The sequence below is a fragment of the Nycticebus coucang genome, chromosome 22, assembly GCF_027406575.1.
Source record: "Nycticebus coucang isolate mNycCou1 chromosome 22, mNycCou1.pri, whole genome shotgun sequence".
In the NCBI taxonomy this organism is placed as follows: Eukaryota; Metazoa; Chordata; class Mammalia; order Primates; family Lorisidae; genus Nycticebus; species Nycticebus coucang.
This window is the reverse complement of record NC_069801.1, coordinates 8,983,978-9,000,344: the sequence shown is the minus strand read 5'-3', so window position 1 is coordinate 9,000,344 and position 16,367 is coordinate 8,983,978. Positions and strand designations below refer to the sequence as shown.

At 41.3% G+C, this 16,367-nt stretch overlaps 1 protein-coding gene across 7 annotated transcripts in view; it reads right to left on the bottom strand.

The window, feature by feature from the left end:
- The window catches only part of VPS13D (vacuolar protein sorting 13 homolog D), a 295,192-nt gene that overhangs the window by 244,954 nt on the left and 33,871 nt on the right, over positions 1–16,367 (bottom strand). For all 7 annotated transcript variants that reach the window (XM_053575043.1, XM_053575036.1, XM_053575039.1 and 4 more), the window contains 10 exons: positions 14,044–14,145; positions 13,686–13,887; positions 12,521–12,700; positions 11,445–11,575; positions 10,364–10,439; positions 9,200–9,370; positions 7,384–7,514; positions 5,724–5,856; positions 1,633–3,846; positions 94–245 (listed from right to left, as the gene is read on the bottom strand). In XM_053575043.1, coding sequence (XP_053431018.1) covers positions 94–245; positions 1,633–3,846; positions 5,724–5,856; positions 7,384–7,514; positions 9,200–9,370; positions 10,364–10,439; positions 11,445–11,575; positions 12,521–12,700; positions 13,686–13,887; positions 14,044–14,145 — 3,492 coding nt within the window. The remainder of the gene's footprint in view (positions 1–93; positions 246–1,632; positions 3,847–5,723; positions 5,857–7,383; positions 7,515–9,199; positions 9,371–10,363; positions 10,440–11,444; positions 11,576–12,520; positions 12,701–13,685; positions 13,888–14,043; positions 14,146–16,367) is intronic.

The window sequence follows — 16,367 nt, the reverse complement described above, 5'->3', positions numbered from 1 at the left end:
CATAAATATATAACATTATATTTTTATAATATAGATATAAAATAAACATATTACTTCAACTGCCCTGACACGAAAATTGAGGTGTTTCTTTACCTGAACAGGATTGACAAATTTTCCTTCTATCTTCATGATGCTAGAAGTTCCCAGGTCATCTGGACTAAGGGAGAAAGTCAATTCAGATTCTCTTTCCACAGGGATCTTCTCCAGTTTAAACTGAATGGTAGTGTTGTTCAGGATGTGAAAAGCTGGCATGAGATAGGAAATGACAGATGGTAAACCTTTATATTTGTTATTGCTGATCCAGTGTACAGTATATAGAGCAGACCCCATCAGTGACTCTTAGGGAAACACAGCAGGTTAGCCTGACACCTGAGGTCTATGTTTAAGGTGTAACTTTTATAACTATCTCAAGATCAAAATTCACAGCAAGTGAAGGTACAAAATAAATTCACACCAAAAAAAAAAAAGAAACAATATTTTTGTAACATGCTCCATGTGTTAGCATCAAGACATGATGTGTTGAACACTAATCCAGTCCAGAGAATACATTAAACTTCTCTTAGCCTTCCAAGCTGCTGTTTTCCAAACCAAATTGTTCATCTTCATCTAGCTTTCAAATAGGCCTAAATCAAAATCAAAAACGAAACAAGGCTCTAACAACCATTTTTTGAGATGGGGTCTTATTATATTGCCCAGGATATGGTCTCAAGCTCCTGGGCTCAAACCATCCTCCTGCCTCAGCCTACCCCAGCAGCTGGGACTACAGGCATATGCTACCACATACTACACCCAGCTGATTTTTCTATTTTTTATGAAGACAGAGTCTCTCTTGCTCAGGCTGGCCTCATGCAAGTAAGTTATAGCACCCGGCCAATAAACAGCTTTTATCCCAAGCAAAGAAAGCAATCATTTGATAAGTATGTAAACAAATCAGTAAATTAATATCTGAGAACCATACACAGAGACTTTTTCAAAGGTATTATTTTTCTTACCAATAATAAAGCCACACTCCAGGGCTGACCTGATTTCTGTGGATGCCAAGACTAATAGAGTGAGCTGTTTGGTTTTAGCTGATCAGGTCTAGAATACACACGTAAGCATCCTGCACCAACTCATTACAGAAGATGAAGAATACTAAAGGAAGAACATAATATCCACAAACTAAATTTCATATTCAATTTACATCAAATCCTTGAACCATCTTGGGCTGCCATATTTAACTAGGAAAGATCTACAGCCCAGAAACAAGAAAATCAGATATAGTCTACCAAATTACACTCTTAACAGAATTCACCCACTGAAGCATCTCTGTAAATGAGCATGAACCCAATTTCAAAGAGGAACACATAGGGGAAAAAAATGCTTATTTTGTCAAATACAGCTTTAAATAGAAGAATGGATATATGCCAACTTACTATAAAGGTTGAAAAATTCTATTCTGATTTCTTAAATATTAACTAAAAATAATTCTAGGGCCGCGCCTGTGGCTCAAAGGAGTAGGGCGCCGGGCCCATATACCAGAGGTGGTGGGTTCAAACCCAGCCCTGGCCAAAAACTGCAAAAAATAATAATAATAATAATAATAATTCTAAGAGAAAACATTTTTATTGTTGCTATTTTTATGCTTCTTACCTTGTCCTCTATGCAAAGATTCAAAGAAATCATGTCGGGTAAAGTGAGCTTCCTCCTGACTATTAGCACTGGCAGACCTGGAAGGTGGGCAAAATGCCCGGCTTACTTCAGACCCATCACCTTCTCTGCTGGCCAATTGGGTGCAATTCAGAGAATATAATTTGATGTCTTTGATTTCCACCTGCAAACGGTCACTTCTAGATTCATCATCTCCTGCTACAAAATTCTGGATGAATATCTGTCCCAAGTGTCCTACCAGCAATTCAGGACTCCCAGGCTTCCGAGGGATAGACACTACTGGTGATTCAATGTTTATGTTCAAGATTAGCTTTACAGTGTCTGCATGAGATGAAGCTAGGTCAAACCCATATATTTCATTCTCCTCTAAAATAAAGGGTTCCCGAGTTTTCCTTGGAGTTTCAAAGAGTGACACCATTTCACTGTACTCAGCAGTCTTGGTAGCTAGGACTGTGGTGACTTTGGTGGCTGCACTTTTCAACATACTTCGAAAATTTTCTTCCAGTTCATCCATGGATAATGTCAACTCCTTCAAAAATTTAGCAGAGTGGTTATAATGCAAGGAAGCCATCTTCAGGCTAAGAAAACACTCCTGTTTAGATTTCTCCATAAACATGAAACTCAAAGCTTCAGTGAGGACTGTGTCTTCCATTCTGACAAACACAGATTCAAAGTAGCCAATATCACTGATGATATTTTCATAGCCTGTGGAATTCCCAATACTGACAACATATTGGTTTTTCACATTATCTTGTGTCAAATCCATAAGCTGCAAACAGCCCAGAGAGCCATTCATGTCAAACGTGCTGCCCATCGAGACGTTAACTTTGGTGCTACCTATACTTGCAGTGGCAATTTTTCTGCCATATTTCTCTCCATTTGCCATCCCAACTGTCCGAAGAAGTAATAAGTTAAGTCTATGAATTTCCACTGCAACCTCAGTGTTTTGTTCATATGTGGCTTGATAAGTGCCTTGTTCTCTAAAGCTTCTTTCAAAATCAGTCATTAAAGGTTGAGGACTCAAATCATCTTTTTCCTTGGGAAAGGATTTTTGAAGAAAACCAATTAGCTCCACAATTGTCTCTGGATTTAGGATGATATCTAAATTATTCACCTGTAATGAAATCACCTGAAGAGTACTATCTAAATTCATTGATGGGCACTCTGAACTCACAAACTGATATTCCAATTTAATGAGGGACTCTTGTTCTTTGGTGAGAATTTTATCAAATGAAACACTAGGAGCTGATACGTCATTCAGTGTAGCTACATCAGTTAAGTGAGTCACATTAGGTCCGGAGACAGGAGATTGGGCCCTGCTATCTCGGAGGCTTCCTGTTGGGATATCAAAACTCAAGTTCTTATGTGAAGCCATCAAAAGGTCAAAATCAGCACCATAGGTCTGCATGGTATCCACCAGAAGTAAACCATGAACAGTCAGGGAGACTTCAGCATCATAAGGCCTCTTCACAAAGTGAGCGTTGGTACCAAACACCTTAAGCACAGAAATGTACCGGCCACTGCTCTCAACACCAAGCTGCATACAGTTCACTTTAAATTCTGCCAGGAGGAGCTGCGACTCCACCAGAACCTCTCGGGCATGCTGCTCCAACAGCACGATGCTCTGGGTTAAGTTCATTACCGAGTCTTGCAAAGTTCCCCGCTGTTCCTCTTGGGGAAAAATCTTCTCTTTAATATGAGTGTCAGAAGTTCTCATTTCTGTGGTAGTAAGAAGAGCAAAGCAATTCTTTAGAGCAGATATCTTATCTTCGTTGATATGGATTTTTAAGTCTGGTAAGTTGCCTGAGAGCACAGCTCCTGGGTACTTGGGATCTGAAGTATAAATCAATCTACGTTCTAACTGTAGATGAACATTGAATTTTTCTACCACATGGGTTGGTCCCACATCAATATCCTGGACATGCTTCCAATTGTCTTTTACGCGTCCGACCATGATCTGGAGGTCCATAAATGACAGGGAGTACCTCTCATACATCTTTGTGCTCATTAAATGTGCTTGAAGCTGTTCTTCACTGAATTCAACTCCAGAAAATGGAGGTGTTTTCTCTCCATTGCTGTTGTTTGTCTCAGGAGGTGGGGTGTTGGGAGGTGTGGCCAGAGGAGTCTTATATTCATCATCACTAAACTGATTCTCTTCGGACGCTGACTCGTCCCCACCTTTCCTCTTGCAGTCATCTGCAGATTTAAAAAAAGAAGTTTCAAAGTATGTATCTGCTATTTCTTTCTTCTTTCCTTTAATGTAATAATTACAAAAAGTACAAAATCAATCAACACAGACTCTCATTTAAAAAAAAAAAATGGATGAAAACTCTAAGGATAATATGCTGTATTTACCATTTCTCCGGTGTGAACTTACCTCTTGATTTGGAAATCAAAACAAACTTGAGAAAAGTTGGAGGTCAAGGAATAGAAACTACCACCTGCTGCCCAAAGCTGCTTTCCCACCTTCTCAGCAGCTTGCCTTGAGCTGCTATTTCCAACCCTCCTCACGTCACTCTCTATCATTATTTATTTTTCCTTTGTCTATGTCTTCATTTGTTTCCCCCCCAGAATGTCCTAAGAGAAGAGTGGTCCCATCTGTCTTACAAAATAGTGTCTCTAGTGCTTAGCTCAGTGCTTGGCAAGCAGTTAACAGCTCAATGTATGATTTTCTAGCCCCAGAGTCCACACTCTTAACCCCTCCCTCTACAGCTGCGCAGTCTTGAGACAACTACAAAAATTATCAACACACCCCTGGGAGCCCCAGTGGAACCACAAAAAACAAAAACAAAGCCATTGGGTTCTGTCACCTATACCTCTGTACCACATTTATGTTCTACAAATTCACACAGGTGCTTTCTGTAGCTACGTAGTCCTTCTATTCACAGCAAATTCCCTTTTAACATTCCTTCAGCACCTAACTTTCCACACATGCTCAGGTCCTCCACTCTCTTCTTTTTTAGGTCTTCTAGTGATGACAACGTTAAAATTATTTGATAAACTTCCTTAATTTATTTTATCCCATGAATCTTCTCGTTCTTCCATCTCCTCTCAATGAATACATTTTGGATCTAAGGTTAGTAATAAAATTTCCTCCCAGTTGTATTTTTTTTTTTTATATATGACACTAATCACAAATAGATTAAATCTCTACTCCTAAAATTAAGTACTGAGAAATAATGTTTATTAAAATAGACAATGTTGCCTCGTCACTGGTGGCTCAAGCAGCTAAGACACCAGCCACATACATCAGAGCTGGTGGGTTCGAATCCAGCACAAGCCTACCAAATAACAATGACAACTACAACCAAAAAATAGCCAGGTGTTGTGCCGGGCAGCTGTAGTTCCAACTACTCGGGAGGCTGAGGCAAGAGAATCGCTTAAGCCCAGGAGTTGGAGGTTGCTGTGAGCTGTGATGCCACAACACTCTACTCAGGGTGATAGCTTGAGGCTCTGTCTCAAGAATAAATAATTAAATAAATAAAATAGACAATGTTATATAAGAAAAATAAAGGCCGGGCGCAGTGGCTCATGCCTATAATCCTAGCACTGTGGAAGGCTGAGGTAAGTGGATTGCCTGAGCTACGAAGTTCAAGATCAGCCTGAGCAGAGAGAACCCTCCCCTACTAAAAATAAAAAACATACCCAGACAGGGTGGCGCCTGTGGCTCAAGGAGTAGGGTGCCAGACCCATATACGAGGGGTGGCGGGTTCAAGCCCAGCCCTGGCCAAAACTGAAAAAAAAAAAAAAAAAAGCCAGATATTGTGGCAGGCATCTGTAGTCCTAGCTACTCAGGAGGCTGAGACAAGAGGATTACTTGAGCCCAAGAGTTTGAGGTTGCTGTGAGCTATGATGTTACAGCACTCTACAGAAGGTATCGAAGTCAGATTCCTATCTCAAAAAAAAAAAAAAACATGTATTACATCTCAATAAAGCTATTATCTAAAAAAGTGAAAAGTGTACTTTGAAGTTAAAAAATGTTCTCTAAACTCTTTGTTCAGTTTTATTTAGTTAAGCATATGCAGACAGAATCTACCAAGATACATTTTCATTACTTCACATTCACACCATACCTTGGCTATTCGTCAATAGCATTCTTCCTAGATCTACAACCACTAACACAGGATTCCTGAATTTGAAATCATCAGGAAATATCACCTGAGGGGCAGAAATATCTAGTCGCACAGTCCATCGTTTGCTCTCCTCCTATAAAAATAAAAGAAACTTAAGTACTGAAACTGAACAGCTTTTTCAGCAGTTCTCAAGCATTTCTGAAAACCATAGTTAGAGTTACCAAGTAACTTAATGGTTTATGATGTTAGAATAAAAAGTCTAAGATGAAAGTAGATTCAAATGCTTAAAGATCAGAGACATTACCAAAGGCAAATGTTTAAAATGGGGAGTTAAAACTAGCATATTACTGATTTGAGCAGTGATTTGTATTTTGATTACTATGATTCGTGACTGTGTGTCTAAGGTACAAGGCTTAATACTTGAAAGTACTATAGAAGTTTCAGAATTCAAATAAACACAGAAATTCAAATATTTTTGCTTATTCGTGGACACTGATAACCATAAACTTTCATGCCAAAATGTCTTAGTGAAAAACATAAGCTTTGAGATTTGAAATATAAATGACATACCAATTAGTATGTTAAGAACAACTAGTACATTCTTCCCTATGACAAGAATTAGTATGTTCTTCCCTGTGACAAGAATTAGTCTTAATTGCATGTCCTTGATAAAAGCTAATTTATATAAAAGTTATCAAAAAGAAACGTCTTTTGGGGCAGTGTCTGTGCCTCAGTAGGTAGGGCACCGGCCCCATATTCCAAGGGTGATGGGTTGAAACCCCGCCCCAGGCAAACTGCAACAAAAAAATAGCCGGGCGTTGTGGCAGGAGCCTGCAATCCCAGCAACTCGGGAGGCTGAGACAGGAGAATTGCCTAAGCCCAAGAGCTGGAGGTTGCTGTGAGCTGTATGCTGCCACGGCACTCTACCGAAGGCGATAAAATAAGACTCTGTCTCTAAAAAAAAAAAAAAAAAAAAAAAAAAAAAGAAAGAAACGTCTTTTTAAGGGGATACTAATTGTCATAATTTGTGCTAAAACACATACACACAAACAAAAAACAGAACTAATTCTTCATCCCACACTACGCACTCCTAAGCATTTTACTTTGAATGTTTCTGTGATCCCTGATACCTACAACAGGCTCTACACTGTCCAAAAGAAGCCACACTCTACTCCACCTGCTGCTGAATCTTGGTACTGCACCTCCGTGCCACACAGAAACTGTTTCTCTGGACTGTTAGTCCGCAAGATTTGGCATCAAAGGTCACTTGGCATCACAAAGTGACCATCAACATACCCGGAATAGAAGCTGGGGCATCTTTCCAGTTGTTTTTCTTCTGATAACAGTAAGTAAAAAAGGGACACTCTTAAGTGAAACACACAAAATATCAGGTATGGAAAATGGAACAAAAATGAGTTTTGAAAGTAATTCCAGACTAGAACAAGGAAGAAACAGGATACTCAATCATTCTTTTTTCAATTAAACCTTGATTGCAAAAGACAGGAGATTTTATATTATGACAGATAAGAGTTTCATATTTTCAGTTTACTTAATCAGTGTAATTGTTGTTACAAGGAACCTATCTACAGTAGATAGAGAACTTGACAGAATGCCTCTTACTTCCTCAAACCCTGGGGAGTACTTATCTATGCCCACTTACAATGAAATCACCCACTAGCAAACGATCAAGAGTTTGTCGGATTTCTGCCTTAGTCTGCATCTTCAGTTTGTTATACTGTCTTCGGGCAGCTTCAGCCACTCTCAACTCAAGTTCAGACTGATAACCAAAACCTGCAAGATAAGAAATATACAGCGAAATCAGAATTTTCAAATGGTTGGGTGAATACAACTGCTATGATGTCTAGTCTTACCAAGAATTCCGCCAAAGGTAAAAAACAATCACTAACAACAGTTCCTTACTCCAACATAACCTGGCATAAGGAGGGTTAAGGCCAGGCACAACAGCTAACGCCTATGATCCCAGCACTTTGGAAGGCCAAGGGGCCAAGGTGCCAAGGTGGGAGGATCACTGAGGCTAGGAGTTCGAGACCAGCCTGGGAATGTTGCAAGATCCCACCTCTACAAAAAAATTTTGTTTAATTAGCTGGGCATCATGGTATGTAACATTAGTCCCAGCTACCCAGGAGGCTGAGGTGGGAGGCCTCCTCAAGTCCAGGATTTTGAAGCTGCAATGAGCTATGATTGAGTCACTGCCCTCCAGCTTGAGTGACAGAGCAAGACTCTATCTTCCAAAGGAAAAAAAAAAAAACAAAAAACAACCCAGGATCAAAAGGAATGAAGCAAAGATGGCTAGTGGACTAGTGGACAGCCATCAGAGAAAAGGAGATACATGAAAGAATGGTACCTAAATAACCCTCTTAAATCATTTTCTGAAAGATTCCATACGTTACTATTATTTTAAAATTCTTTTTTTTTGGTGGTTTTTTTTGGCCGGGGCTGGATTTGAACCCGCCACCTATGGCATATGGGACCAGCGCCCTACTCCTTGAGCCACAGGCACCGCCCTATGTTAAAATTCTTAAAAAGCAGGCAGTGCCTGTGGCTCAGTGGGTAGGGCGACGGCCCCATGTACAGAGGGTGGCAGGTTCAAACCCGGCCCCAGCCAAACTGCAACAAAAAATAGCCGGGCATTGTGGTAGATGCCTGTAGTCCCAGCTACTCGGGAGGCTGAGGCAAGAGAGCTGTGAGTTTTGTGACACCAGGGCACTCTACCAAGGGCGATAAAGTGAGACCCTGTCTCTACAAAAAAAAAAAAAATTCTTAAAAAGCAGGACATTATACTGAAAGAACAAATGGAATTTAGAAGGAAATGACTTCTATACTTTATCAGTGACTCAACAATGAAACCATGGCTTTTATGGCTACTGTTTACATGAAAAGACTCAAAAACTAGATTAAAATCTAAAACATCTTCATTGTAATAATGGAGGGGGGAGGGGACGCACATAAGAAAACACTATTGTTTTATAAATTTTCCTGTCAATAAGAGTGTTTTTGCACCTACTACCTCAAATCTTTCCTGGAAACAAAGGGAGGTATAAATAAAATCAATGATGATATTGACAGCTTTGCAGTATTTAATGCTGCATCAAGCAACTGAAAGAGACCACTGATCCTGTGCCCTAGAGGAAATTCTTAAACATTTCTCCTCAGTTCACTGTTCTAAAATTTCCTGGGTACCAAGGAAACCACCATGTTAATGGAATAGGAAATACAAAAACACATTCCAAATAAAGAGAAAACAGTTAAGGATACAGATGTCTCTTGGATAAAGAAAGTCCATGGACATCTACCATGATTTAATAACAGGATAGGACAACCCTAGCCACTTACTCTGCAGGCCTTTTCTACCATTTTCAGATCATTTAAATGTGTAACAACTTTTGTCTGAAACACCAGAAACACTAAGATGTTTTTAAAAAGTAACATAAGATCAAACAAACGTAAAAGTTAACCTGAGGTATGAACCTTTCCCTTGTAGAAAAAGTCTGCTACTTTCTTAATAGCCTGAGGATTGTATATGATGTTCAAGGGTCTTGTGTTAACATTGAGCCGCCTCTCAAAATGGCTGTGTGCTGGATTTCTCTCATACAGCATCTCAAAAACAGGATTATCTGGGTCTGCAGCTAGATAAAATAGGAGAAAAAAAATGAAACACAGCAGAAACAATTACCTTACTGTTGACAAATATGAGGCATTCTGGGGGAAAAAAAGACATTTTCTAAATTATTTTCCAATTAGTTTATGCATATTTTTATGCACATCTTTCAAATAGAGCCTATTAAAAACTGACTCTAATTTCAACAGGAATCATAAAGGCTGGGCTATTGTGTTGGCCCCTACTGTGGACACCCCACAAAGGATCTGGAGGCCCAGCAAAGCTGCCCCGTTAGCCCCAGGTTCACAACTGCATGGAGAGAGCACTGAGCTATCTCTAAGTCCAATGCAGATCCACACAGCAAAGCACCATGTACAAAGCAGGAGGCACTGGCTTGGTGTCTGTAGCATAATGGTTACGGCGCCAGCCACATGCACTGAGGCTGGAGGGTTCAAGCCCAGCCTGGGCCAGCTAACCAACAATGACAACTGCAACAAAAAAATAGCTGGGTGTTGTGGCGGGCACCTGTAGTCCCAGACATACAGGAGGCTGAGGCAAGAGAATCGCTTAAGCCCAAGAGTTTGCGGTTGCTGTGAGCTGTGATGCCATAGCACTCTACCAAGGGCGACATAGTGAAACTCTGCCTCAAACAAACAAAAAAAAAACAAGCAGGAAGCATTCCCTCTTTTACTTTTTTTTTTTTTTTTTGAGACAGAGTCTCACTTTGTCGCCCTCGGTAGAGTGCCGTGGCATCACAGCTCATAGCAACCTCCAGTTCTTGGGCTTAGGTCATTCTCTTGCTTCAGTCTCCCGAGTAGCTGGGACTACAGGCACCCGTCTACTTTTTTGTTGCAGTTTGGCTGGGGCTGGGTTTGAACCCGCCACCCTCAGTACATTGGGCCAGCGCCCCCACCCACTGAGCCACAGGTGCCACCCACCCTTTTTTACTATTCATCAAAGACTACTGATCTATAATAACAGCAACTTGAAGGACTAGTTTGAAGAACATACAACAAATTACCTGGGTAATGATCATTTCTGTCTTCAGATGTGGTTTGAAGGCCAAAAGATTGTGAGACTCTGCCAACTTCTTTTTGCTATTAAACACAAACCAAAAAAAAAATGCATAAATGTCAGGGTAAGAAGGCTTGGCGCCTGTGGCTCAAGCTGCTAAGGCGCCAGCCACATACACCTGAGCTGGCGGGTTCGAATCCAGCCCGGGCCCGCCAAACAACAATGACAGCTGGAACCAAAAAAATAGCTGGGCATTGTGGCGGGCGCCTGTAGTCCCAGCTACTTGGGAGGCAGAGACAGGAGACTCGCTTCAGCCCAAGAGCTAGAGGTTGCTATGAGCTGTGATGCCACAGCACTCTACCGAGGGTGACAAAATAAAAATCTCTTAAAAAAAAAAAAAAAAAAACCAGGCTCAGCACCTATAGCTCAGCAACTAGAGCATCAGCCACATACACTGGAGCTGGCGAGTTCGAACCCAACCCAGGCCTGCCAAACAACAATGACAACTACAACCAAAAAATAGCCAGACGTTGTGGCGGGTGCCTGTAGTCCTAGCTACTTGGGTGGCTGAGGCAAGAGAATCACTTAAGCCCAAGAGTTTGAGGTTGTTGTAAGCTATGACACCACAGCACTCTACTGAGGACGACATAGTGAGACTCTGTCCCTCAATAAAAAAAAAAAAAAAAAAATTACCATATAGAAAACTTGAGATGATTTCCCTTTGGAGCCCTGAAAAGATGACATTTCTTCTTACTGACTATGGGTCAGAATGCATGAAAATGACTGTCAAATACAGAATAAATCAAACACTGACCATTAAATGCAAGAAACAGTGGTGATTATGGCATTTTCTTCCAAATCAAAGCAAATTATACCATGGTGGCTACAACACTAGTTGGAACAAGGCACAGTCATAAATCTCATGAACGTTTTCTAACAAATTCAAAAAACGTTTTATCCCTAACCTGTCTATCTCAAGATGACCCAATGTCAGAATAAATCAGGTTAATATTACTTATTGTTTGCCTAAAACAGACCACAATTCACAAATACTGTGGATGTATTAGCCAACCCAGTGTTGTACATACAGGATTAGGGAAGACCAGAAGAGGAAACATAGTTCCTTCTGTAGCCAGGTCTCGAAGAAACAGCCCACCCAGTCGGACTAAAAGCAGGGAAGAATTTCTTCGAGGAAGAGATTCTGCCAGAAGTTTTACATCTGTGAAAGACAAACATGTAAGAGTTGATACAATGCCAGAAAAGCTTGAAATGTTTCAAAAATATTAGATACAGAGATTAGGTATCATAAACTATTCTTCCTTCAAATTAGAGTCCCTATCTATCTACAGGCATACCCTGGTGATATTGCAGGTTTAGTTCCAGAACACCACAAAAAAGTGAATATTGCAATAAAACAAGTCGCATGAATTTGTTTGCTTCCTAGTGCATATAAAAGTTACTTTTAAACTACACTGTAGTTTTTTTGAGTGTGCAACAGCATTATATCTAAAACAATACTGAATACACCTTAATATTAAAATATTTTATTGCTAAAAACCTTCAGGGAATCATAATCTTTTTGTTGGTGTTAATGGCTGCTGACGGATCAGGTTGGCAGTTGTTGAAGGTTGGGGTAGCTGTGCCTATTTCTTGGGCCTAGGGTTTTCGAAGTGATAAATGAGCACTGGCTTCACCTTAAAGCCACCAACTGTAAAATACTGTGATCAAGTGGCTGACTGGGAGCCACTCCCACTTCCACTGCCTCTGCTCAGCATCACAGGAAGAGCACTGAACTGAATACTGCTGGCCCAGGAAAAGATCGAAATTCAGAGAACAGTGTGAAGCAAAAAAATATCGTAAATCAAACTACTCTAAGTCTAGGATAATTTGTGCATGTGTTTATTATATACCTACTGTATACATACATGTATATATTAAATAATTTTAAACATAGACGCATATTAGAAAATAAGGTTAAGTATTAATCAGTCAACAAATGTATGATCAGAGGCTCAAATGAACCTAATGTTGTATTTCCCCTAGAAGCAATAGTTCTGTATTAGCTAATTCAATTTTTGTAGTGACTTTCTGTAACTACTACAAATAATGAAAATCAACAGAACAGAGAGAGAAAACAGAAGCAGGCAGTTCTTCTGGATGGTACCTGAGAACTCGAGCTGCATGAAAGCACTTTCTCTCAGTTGAGGAGTTCCTTGCTCCTTGTGTAGCAGGGTCACTGTACCTCGCTGCAACTGCAAATTCAACTTGGCAAAGACGTGATCTCGCTTTGTGTACGTGTTCATACATGAGGCATCTGCAGTCGGATCAAAAAACTCCTCAGTGCCTAAATAATAAGCAAGAAAAAAACATGAAAAAACACAGCAGAGCATAAAAAGCACAAGCGGGCATACTAACCACAGTTATGATGATGTCATTTAACTACTTTCCCCTTTTTTAAGAAGAGCTCCAAAGTCATGGGTGACCGATTTACTCCCTGATTTAAAACAACCCTAACTGTTTTATAAGAGCTCTTATCTACTTATTATCAAACCAGGAAGGATAAGATTCATGATTATGTACAATATAAAGTAGCACTGTGCAGTATGGCGAGATAGTCTGTATCTGCACTGTCCAGACGGTGACCACTAACCACATGTGGATAATGTGACCTGTGCAATCAGGAACCTAATAATTACTTGTATTCAGTTTTAATTAATTTAAATACACATCTGTAGCTATGATACCATAGTGAACAGTGCAGATTTAAAGAGTAGCTCTGGACTGGTACTCAAGCTTCAGCGTAAAATTTTTGAACATGTACAAATTTAGTTCTCTTACCATCACTGCTATACTACTATTCATACTTAGTAACAAGAGTTCCAAATGGATTTATCTCCCAAAACAGTTCTCCTTGGCTCGGCGCCTGTGGCTCAAGCGGCTAAGGCGCCAACCACATAAACCTGAGCTGGCGGGTTCGAATCCAGCCCGGGCCCGCCAAACAACGACGGCTGCAACCAAAAAATAGCTGGGTGTTGTGGCGGGCACCTGTACTCCCAGCTACTTGGGAGGCGGAGGCAGGAGACTTGCTTGAGCCCAGGAGTTGGAGGTTGCTGTGAGCTGTGATGCCACAGCACTCTACCCAGGGCAACAGCTTGAGGCTCTGTCTCAAAAAAAAAAAAAAAAAACCAGTTCTCCTCTCAGCCTCTATAAACATGAAATGAACTACTTCCCAAATATCTGCTTTTGTGAAATTTGAAAAATATCGCACGTTGTTGCATGGACAACAGACCAATTTTTATGAACTAAGTGAAGGCCAGCTCCCACAGTACCTAGGATCTCTTCAGGAGTCCACTGCTCGTGCGGCTCTGCTGACAATCCCTCAACCACTTTCCCTTCAGGGCTTTGCTGCCCGTACCAGCCCCCCCAGCCGGGAAACCAGGACTGAAGATACTGCAGCATCCCACTGCCCCCGCCAGGTTCTGGGTGTCCAGGAGAATCTCCTGGAAAATCAAATTGAGGCTCTCGTAGACTCTGTCAATCACAAATGAGCAAATATAAGTTCCCACGGACAAAAGCAAGCTGTGATAAGCCCCCAACTGCTGTTTGTCCCCCACAGAAACATAAGCATATCAAAACTGTAGCACTCAGAGTGCTGGGTCTGAACATCTCTTATAGAAGATTTCTCACCTCCGCTAGTTCTTCTTGTTTGTGAAATCGATCATGAACCAGTTCATGCAAAATCTTCAACTCCTCAAAGCTCTGTTCCTCTTCAATTCGACACATTTCTTCCTGTTTTGGTGAAAACAAAAACAAACAAAAAACAGATTATTATAGGTCCAGAAATATTGGATACCATTTTTTTTTTTTTTGAGACAGAGTCTCAAGCTGTCACCCTGGGTAGAGTGCTGTGGCATCACAGCTCACAGCAACCTCAAACTCTGGGGCCTAAGTAATTCTCTTGCCTCAGCCTCCCAAGTAGCTGGGACTACAGGTGTCCACCACAACGCCCAGCTATTTTTTGGTTGCAGTTGTCATTGTTGTTTGGCGGGCCGGGGCTGGATCCCAACCCTTCAGCTCTAGTGTATGTGGCTAGCACCCTAGACGCTTGAGCTACAGGCGCCGAGCCTGGACACCCTTTAAAACCACTGTAAGTATAGCAAAAGAACTATCTGAACCCCAGCATTTCCAATGAGGGCCAAGTAATGAGATAAACAGTTCTATGATTGCTGTTTCTGTTTTAAACAGCTTTTCCATATAATCCATTAGGTTTCACTTGGTCTCAAAAACATCATAACAAGTCTCATGGTATCTGGGACTAATGGTGACGAGAGGGGGAGCAGAATACAGCAGCACTCAGTTTTAAGTGGGTCACCAAAGCACATGCACTGCTGCAATCCCACAGCACTGACGCAGGTCCCAGAGGGCTGGCACAGCCATCAGCTCATAGGAGCAAAGCAGTGTGCAGACACCAGCTCCTTTATGTTTCACGTAGGATTATAGCAAGCATATCATCATTTTTAACTTATTTCATACTAGTTAAGAAAGAGAGATGGTAGCCAGTTATATACCAAGAAGTTAGCTATCCTAAACTGTTTCTTATACCCTAATATTAAGACAAAGGTGCTTATACATGTTTACTTGTTCATCTCAATTATGATTTTTCCCTCTCTCCATGTCTTTGCCTATGCCTTTAAGAAAACCATTCAAAATAAACTGTCTGGTTTATCCCTTCCTTTTCATAAGATTCCTATGTAGATAACCATGTCTGACACTCCTAAAAAAAGGAATTAGAAGTGATTGGGCCATGGCCTCAGGGTGCTGTCAGGAGAGGTGAGAACCCCTAGGGATTCAGAACTGCCCTTTGTTACCATGCAGTAGGTGCTAAGGGAGAGCATATTCCTTTTTGCTTGGAAAAGTCTACTAAAGAAAAGGTTAGTTAATAGACAGCATCTGAGCCAAAATCTTGGAAATGGTCTAAATAGCTACTGCAAAAACGGATGCTCACAAAACCTAAACAAATCAAGGCGCAAAGCAATTCCTACTTCCTTTCCCTAGGAGACAAGAGGCAGACTGCTAGAGAAGGGGTGGGGGCCCATGTGTGGACTCCAGGAATGGTGCTTCTAAGGATTTCTAGCCTTACAGTTGACTAAAACATGAGCTTGTCTTCACCACCTACTTAACCCCCTTCTGCCTAGCCTCTACCACCAAAATCCCAAGGTCAATCAAGTCAACTATGATTGCAGAAAATCTAAATTAAAGTTTAAAGAGATTAGTTACAGAGTTCAGAGGAAAAGAATTAGAATTAAGATCATACAGGGATAAGTGACTGCATGAGAAAGTCTCTCTAGGCCTTGTACAGAGAGCTAGGAAAGAGGGGTTGTAGCCCAAGGGCACTGGGAGACCATGGCCATCTTTTCTTCCTTCTACCCCATGGCCTGGCTCTCTTCAGTCAGCAGAGGGCGTAGGATGCTTCTGACTAAGGCTCACTCCAGTAAGACCAACTCTATCCTGTAAAATTATGCCCCCTGGGGCGGCGCCTGTGGCTCAGTGAGTAGGGCACGAGCCCCATATGCTGAGGGTGGTGGTTTCAAACCCAGCCCCAGCCAAACTGCAACAACAAAAAAATAGCCGGGCGTTGTGGCGGGCACCTGTAGTCCCAGCTGCTCGGGAGGCTGAGGCAAGAGAATCACTTAAGCCCAAGAGCTGGAGGTTGCTGTGAGCCGTGTGACGCCACAGCACTCTACAGAGGGCAGTAAAGTGAGACTCTGTCTCTAAAAAAAAAAAAATTATGCCCCCTGACAAGGAACTTAACTTCTTCACAGATCCCATTTTCTTTTTTTTTTTTTTTTTTTTTTTTTTTGTAGAGACAGAGTCTCACTTTATGGCACTCTACTGAGGGCCATGGCATCACACAGCTCACAGCAACCTCCAACTCCTGGGCTTAAGCGATTCTCTTGCCTCAGCCTCCCGAGTAGCTGGGACTACCGGCGCCTGCCACAACGCCCAGCTAT